This window comes from Monopterus albus, unplaced genomic scaffold, assembly GCF_001952655.1.
Source record: "Monopterus albus unplaced genomic scaffold, M_albus_1.0 scaffold111.1, whole genome shotgun sequence".
NCBI lineage: Eukaryota > Metazoa > Chordata > Actinopteri > Synbranchiformes > Synbranchidae > Monopterus > Monopterus albus.
The window spans coordinates 375,122-383,094 of record NW_018127991.1 but is presented as its reverse complement, the minus strand read 5'-3'; the positions used below and the strand labels follow the sequence as shown (position 1 = coordinate 383,094).

Below are 7,973 nucleotides of genomic sequence, written 5' to 3'. Positions count from 1 at the left end.
TACGGGACCACATCCGGTAATCCAGTTAAACCCCGTCATCTGTCCAAACTCTTACCTATGGAAAACTTTAACGGGCTGAGAACATCACCTCAGATTGGATGTTGACCGGCCTGTGGCGTGAAGTTAATATTTTGGCATGAGTCTCATTCAGCCCCTTTAAAACGGTTTGTCCAAATCTTTTTCATTGTACACCGCAACTGCATTTTATTCCGGACACGTAGCTACAGCCTATGGGAAAGGAAGAATAAAGGGATGAACCGGGACAGAGCGGTACCGGGGCCCGGAGCGGACGGGGTCCAGGCCGTAATAAGTCGAGAGAGAGCCGTAGCAGGGCCCGTGGCGGACGCGGTCCAGCCCGTGATGAGCCGGGACAGAGCGGTACCGGCGCCCGGCGGGGATGGGGTGCAGACCGTGGTTGGCCCGGACAACGGAGACATGCTGGACGGAGGTGCTGCCGGGGAGAAGCGGCTTTTCTCCAACGCGGTCCCCGGAGGCAGAGACGCACAGGCCGTGGAGAACCACTCGGAACCTCCGCCGACGAACCCGGTGTTAGCCCCGCCACAGCAGGTAGATGCTCGGGAACAAATGCGATTTGTAGCTGCACATATAGGAACATAATAGTTTACAGAGAAACTGGGCGTAAATAAAATATACAGAAAGAGATGAAGTTAGATCATTGGACAGGACACAACAAACATGTAAAAATGTACAAAATGTACAAATGTCCATTTTAAGTGTTGTAATCAAAAGTAGCCCACCATCAAAGTAAAGACTACTGGGTTACTGGGTGAACAAAACAAACGCTCAGAACTGACTTAGAAAAATGAATGAGATATAGGAAGGTGAGTGGATTGATAGGCTATGTTTTATTTCTTGTTTCCGATGATGGTGATGATGTTTCGTCTTGTCATGTAACACGTCCTGTGGCCCTGTGTGGTCGAGCTGTGTCTGTCTGATTGGTGCAGACAGATTAGGCCTTAATTAAGAAATAGCAGTAAAAAAAATATAACCAAAGCCAGTGTGATGGAAAATGTTAAAAAATAAACTTTATTATTTCCATCAAAGCACAGAGGAAAATAGATATCATTTCGCAAACTCTTCTGAAAGATTCAGTTTCAATCGAAAAAAAACAAATGAAAACATGCGAATTTTACAGTTTAGGAATTACACCGTTAATCAGAATTACATCATATAATCTGTCATTTCCCTTTGAATCGAATAATTTCTAGATAAACGAAATTTCGATAAATTATTAGTTTAAAATACCTAGCATTTAAAAACCGGAGCCTCGAGAGTTCCCGAGAAAAATCCCGTATTCACAACCCAGAGGGAGATTAAAACCAGGTTTAGTGTGACCTTTACCGCATCCTAAATAAAGGATTATTCCTCCTAATCACATCTTTGATCATATGGTATTGTGCGATTATTCTTATCAGCAGATGTTAATAGGCCCCAGTCTTCCCCACATGCTCTCTGGGATTATTTAAACAACGAGTTATAATATTATTAATGTGGGATTATTCCTGTCGACATGCTCCAGACTGGCCTCATTAATAAATGAATGATCCTAATCAGGCTACAGTGCAGGGGACAGCCTCACTGATCCACCGTGCACCTTTTATCTGCCTAATACACTTGGCTACCTTTTCGCCTTGACATTAATCTTAAGGAAATAAATCCGGTGTACACAACTATATCGTTTCGTAAATATGGTGTACACGTAGACTACTGGGTCCAAATGATGCAGTGGGTTGTTGGGGATTTTATTAAAATCTTACATTAATCCTTTCATAAAACAATAACAAAATCGGGAATGTTCGTTTTTCTTCATTTCCATGGAGGAATAAAAGAGTGTTTACTTCGATTATGTTTACACTCGGTATTTTCCAGCACTACACGTGTATAAATAAAAATGGGATTGATTCGTTTGCCTCCTGATACCCTATTGACCGCTTCATGCTGGATATAGGAAATGTAGTTGTCCGTTTCATTGGCAGTGGTGTGTGCTGTCTTCAGAGGACAGTTTGTTTCATTACGTTAACGCTAGTTACAACTGTGGGCAACAGCTAATGACATATTCATGTAGCCAATTATTATCATTGTTGTTAATATTATTGTTGTTGTTGTTGCACAGTGGTGGTAAATACTGTAAATGCATAACAACAATACTAGCTCATTTTAAATGCTTCTAGCCCTCCGTTAGGGTGTGATCTTAAAGCACATGTCAAACAGAAGGTCGACACGTGCGAGGCTCACCTGCTCGGAGCAGCACACTTAGCTGGAGCCGAAGAAGAAATACAGGAAGCTCCAATAACAAGCGAGCTGCTAGTTGGTTGTAATAAAGTGCAGCCTACAGAGAATGACTAGTCCCGGTGTGTTGTTTATCAGGGCCCCAACGGGCACCGGACCACCTCTTTTTCCGTACTGGACATCCTGGACCCCAACAAGTTCACGAGCAGCCGGCGACACCAGCAACAGCAGCACGCGAGCCACCGAGTTGAGCGCGAGCTGAGCGCGTACGGAGCGGAGAACCGGAGAGGGGGAGCGGCGGAGCGCGAGCCCAGCCTGGAGCCCAGCAAAGGCTGCTACGGGGCCGAGGAGTACCAGAGCAGTAAGTCTGGGTTTACATGGAATTAACCTTTAAGGCCAGACTCTTTAATCAGCCTGTTAAGCTTAGTTAGTTGTTTTATTTTTAGTGTGGTTTATTTTCCCGCCAGTCACACCTTTAGTGCTCCGTTTGTGGAAACGTCGTTAAGCCTATTGATCTGCTTTTATTCAGCTTTTAAAATAAATGTTCGTTTCCCTAAAGCAGTTTGTTTATTTTTCAGTTTTTATTCTCTATTTTACCCTATTCTAACTGTGAGGAAACTTATTCTTCAGTCAACTAAATCTCAGTGAGAAAAATTATTTATTTATTTATTTATTTTGCTTGTCTTCTTTCGATCTTGATTCATCTTGGGATGAAGGCCTATTTTGTCATTTTTAAAAAAATGATTTATGTATATCCGATTTTAGGCGTGAGGACTTTTTTAAAACCACGGAACAATCAGTTGGGAGACTGTTTCTGTTTTCTGTGGATGGCTCTGTTTCTTTGGATGGTTTCCCAGTTGTCTAGGTCCTGACTTATGGAGGTGTCCCACGGAAAACTGTGGTCGTGTACACGCACATCTAATTCCTCTAGAAAAGAAGCGTGTTAATAAGTCGCAGTGGCCATTTTTTAGAAAACCATAAATGGAAATAAAAACTGAAGGAAGAATGTCAGCTCTCTGCCAAAGAAAAGAAAACACACCTTTAATTGAAGCTCGGTTAAAAAAGAAAAAGGCACCAGGTAATTGGCAAAGGTGCGCGCGTGTGTGTGTGATCGGTAGTAGGCCTATTGATTGAATATCTGTTTCTACCAGCTGTGTGTGTGTGTGTGTGTGTGTGTGTGTGTGTGTTCCACTCAAAGCCATTAGCTCCAATCACCTCCGTTTCCTCTAACACTGGTGATAGACGGATCCCCCCCTCACCCCCACCCGCGTTTCTTTAAACCCCGATTTTAACTTATCCTCTTTTTTGTTTGTTGTTTGGTTTTTTTTTTTTCTTTGTTTCTCATCGTTTTTACTTTTAATTCCTTTGTTTCAATCTTTGGGTTTAATTTTATTTAATTTTTCAGGCACTTGATGATTTCATTACACGTTTTCTGAGTACAAAAATACAGTTTTACATTTTACCCCCGTTTTAATATAACCACAAGCATGGGCCTACCTAAATGTCAATAACTGAATCAAATTGGTTTAGCCCATACAGATTGTTTTCTAGAAAAGAAATACCTTTATGTAGGCTAATAAAAATACAAATATCACTTACAATGACCAGAATATTCTTACACATTTGGGGAATCCAACATTCACTGTAATCTCCTGAAACTTTCCCTAACATTGCCCCAAAAGCTGCTTCCTGTTTGATTTACTCCTAAAAGGAGATGATGTTGATCAGTTATTAGGACAAGATAACTCTCCCCTGTTTACTGGTCCTTTCAAATAAATGTTGAAACTCTTTACTAACCCTACATCACAGAGAAGAGTCAAAAATAAATGGGCGATATACACTAAAATAAATGTATAAACATTGTTTTAAATAACCCGAATTTAGGGGATTTGTGTGTCTTGACAGGTCATTCTGATTAAAATGCTTTATAGTGTATATGAAATATTCTCATTAATATTAATTAATAAAAATTTCACCAAGAGTTTTGGCCCACATTGTGAAATTGCATTATACATTTTTTTGTGGTCCCAAGATCATTGTCATTCTAAATAAATCAATACATACATTCATAAAATGAAGGTGAATGTTAGTAATCAAATGTTATGTGTGTTTGTGTGTGTTTCTAAAGGGCTGGGAGCCAGTCAGAGAAAAATACAGACTAAGAAATAAAAAGGTTTCGTTTTTTACTTACAAACACTTTCTATAAATTTCATGATCAGATTTTCACTTCTTCATTGAAACTATGAGTTAAAATTTGCAGGCAACCTCAAAAGGAATAATAATATCAATGAATAATGAATATAATAATATAATTACAATAAATTATGAATGTGTTTTTTATTTTATGCTATTTTCCAGCTGGCGGTGTTTTTTTTTGTTTTTTGTTTTTTTGTTTTGTTTTTGTTTTTTCCTGTGTTCAGTGGATTTTCAGAGAGCAGGTGAAATATTGATGGAAAGAAGCTTATTGAAAGCCAAAGATTTAATATGGAACATTTTTATTACAATTTTTAAATGTTCTTATTTTATGTTGCACCGTTTCTGCACTTTCGAGTATTTATAGATTTTATCTCTAGTTTTAGGACTTCTTTAGTTTTAAGTCAAATTTTTACACAAAGCCAGGGTCGATTACTAACCAGATAAAGTGGGCGACTGCCCAGGGGCCCCAACATTCCAGTTTCACTACACTGAATCATTGTTCATTTATTTGGGAATTATTAGGTCTGTAAAACCCTGAAGCACAATGCCAACTGAAATGATGAGTCTCCTGCAGTTTGAGACTCCTCAAGGTTTTTGAGGCCTGTGTCAAAGTCTAGTCGTAAAAATTTACTCTAAATGTTTGGATGATAACAACTCAGACTTAGTTCCTCTGAAAGGGGTCAGTAATCTGCAATGAAGTGATCTAATCAGATTGTTGTCCACACTGTCAGACTCGTTTTTACTGTTTGTATAACTTTATAGTTGTGTTTTTAATATACTTTATTGGTTTATGCGTACTGACCATATTGTACAGTAATACAATAAAAGCTGTGCTTAAATTTTTTTAGCCTTATTTTGATGCACGGCCTTTTTGATGAGTTCTGTTTCCAATTTTAGATTTAATACCTTTGTTAGCAGTTGTCATTTTTCTTTCATGGTGAATATTTATAAACAGATTTTCCTTTAAACTAACTGAAACCAAACACCACTAATCTGAATATTCTCAGCTCTGGCAAGGCATCAAATAAAGATAGAAGCCAAAATGATCAGGAAACACAGAGTGGGATGAGTGGGAGAAAGAGGGTCCACAGTCCTAGGACTCACTCTTTCTGAACAGTTCAAAATGTGTTTGCTGCACAGAGGTATTTGTTTAGTTGTGGTGCCGAGGCCCATGTGTAGTAGCGTGCAGTGGCCACAGGAGGAGCTGTTGCTCAGCCTACACTGGCTTGTCAGGGTATTTACATTAAAACTTGCTTCAGGCAGTTTCTGATTATGTAAACAACCGTAATCTGACATTGTCTATTGTGTGTGTGTGTGTGTGTGTTTCCAGAGGAGGGCTTTGTGTACAGAAATCCAGATGAGGATGACTACCACAGATCTGGGACCCCAGATTCAGAGGCTCCAGAAGGCCCCTACAGCAGTGAGGAGAGCAGCTCAGCTCTGCCCAGTAATGGAGACAGAGATCTGGCTCAGCACAGCCACCAAGACTCCTCCAGAGACACCAAGAGCCCAGGAGGAGGTCCTACAGGACAGATCACTAATACCCAGACCAATGGGCCCAAGCCCAAGAGGAAGCGATCAGGCTCAGACTCCAAGTCAGGGAAGCCCCGTAGAGCCCGGACTGCCTTCACCTATGAGCAGCTGGTGGCACTGGAGAACAAGTTCAAGTCCACGCGCTACCTGTCTGTGTGTGAACGCCTCAACCTGGCCCTGTCACTCTCCCTCACTGAGACACAGGTCAAGATCTGGTTCCAGAACCGTCGGACCAAGTGGAAGAAACAGAACCCTGGCGCTGACACCTCTGCCCCCACCGGTGCAGGAGGAGCAGGAGGTACGGGGGGCGCAGGGGGAGGCGCAGGCGGAGGACTGGGGAGCCTCAGCCCTCTCAGCCCATCCCCTCCAGTCAGTGGGCACCTGGCCATGCACGCTGGCTATGCCAGCCACCATCACACCCCCGCTGGCAGCCTGGTCCAGCTGCCTTTCCTCACCGCCAGCCACGTCCTGTCCCCCTTCATGCTGGGGACACAGAGCTACGCTGCCCCCGCCTTCTACAGCACACACCTGTAGACTAAAACACACCTGACACATACGTCAAATACACACTGAGCCCAGAGAGACTGAAATGTTTCAGTGTTTGAATGCAGTGCAGCAGCAGACAGACTGCCAGTGTTCAGCTCTGCTCTCCTTTTTACTACTGACATTTGAAGGCTTTAATTTCAATGGATTATTTTGATAAAATGTGACTATCTACCAGAAACTGTGCACAACTCTGTTCTAGCTCCCTATTCTGAATGCTGTTTTAAACTATGTAATAGACAAATAGTTGATTTCTTTCTTTAAAAAAAAAAAGTCTGTATGAATATTGGATGTTTATTTATGACTTAAGGAATGGCTTGATCTATTGTCAGTACTATGTAACTCCAGCTGTGATCAATTTCATTTGGATTGTTTCTATTACTTAATGAATTTGTTGACAGTTTCCATAAACTCCTTGGATGTACTGAACCGTCAGCTCAACATGATATCGTCTTTGATATTAAAATAATGGCAGTGAAACACTGAAAACCAGCTGCTGCTTGATTGCCATGGGTTCTTGGAGATTGCCTTTCTTTGACCGCTCTCTCACGACTGTGTGCTACCCTTGTATACTCCAGCAGAGCAGTTAGTCAGAGAAAGGCACATCCATTTGCAGTCAGTGTCCAGTTGGCCAATGAACATCTGTGACACCAACTCTATATGAAACCTTAGTGGAAATTTCCTTCACTTTGGCAAATGAATGCACAGATTATGGCATTTGTTTTAAAATGAACAACCTTTGGTCCCACCGGGTGCTCTGACTTCTGATCCTGTGACCCTCAACATGGTCACATGGTTGTTAATGAAAACTGATGGAAGTTAAAGAGTAGAGACTCTCAGTTCTGTTGGATTGGATTTAGCTCATTTTGATTTGGGTTTGGTTTTGATACACTTCGACTAAACTTCCAGTGTCAGATACAGTAGCAGTGTGCAGCAGCGATAGTGCTAAAGGGCATTAGTGCTGCTAACGCAGTCCATGAACAGTCAGTGCAAATTATTACATAAATTAGCATAAACAACATTCCCAACAAATGCAAAAGACATATACAAAATCTTATATGATCAGACTGAACGTCACTTATAGTATAGGGAAGGTAAGTATATTTGTACAGCACCTTTCCAACACAGGCACAGTTCAAAGTGCTGTACAGTACATACCCTCAGAAATGTGTTTTAGTCAACCAGCAGTCCAAGCAGACATCTGTAGAAATGTCAGCACAGAACATGATGTCGCATTAACAACCACTGGGTAACACAAAATGACAAATCACTAACTTACAACAAAATGTTGCAGAGAAGGCTACTGCCACACTCCATCCACGGTCTGTGTCCCTTATTAGATCACATAGTGAAACTGCATAGCCCATCAAAAGCACTGATCACAGAACGTGACAAAATGCTGCTCTTCACATTAAACCAGTCAGAAATACACACATAGTACAGGACTGTGA

The 7,973-nt window shown here is 41.4% G+C and overlaps 1 protein-coding gene across 1 annotated transcript; it reads left to right on the top strand.

Moving 5' to 3' along the window:
- The first annotated feature begins 252 nt into the window (after positions 1 to 252).
- On the top strand, positions 253 to 7,150 carry nkx1.2lb (NK1 transcription factor related 2-like,b). The gene is made up of 3 exons (XM_020611270.1): positions 253 to 567; positions 2,368 to 2,611; positions 5,777 to 7,150. The coding sequence occupies exons 1-3, from the start codon at positions 253 to 255 to the stop codon at positions 6,511 to 6,513; spliced, it is 1,296 nt and encodes a 431-aa protein (XP_020466926.1). The 3' UTR covers positions 6,514 to 7,150.
- The last annotated feature ends 823 nt before the right edge of the window (positions 7,151 to 7,973 follow it).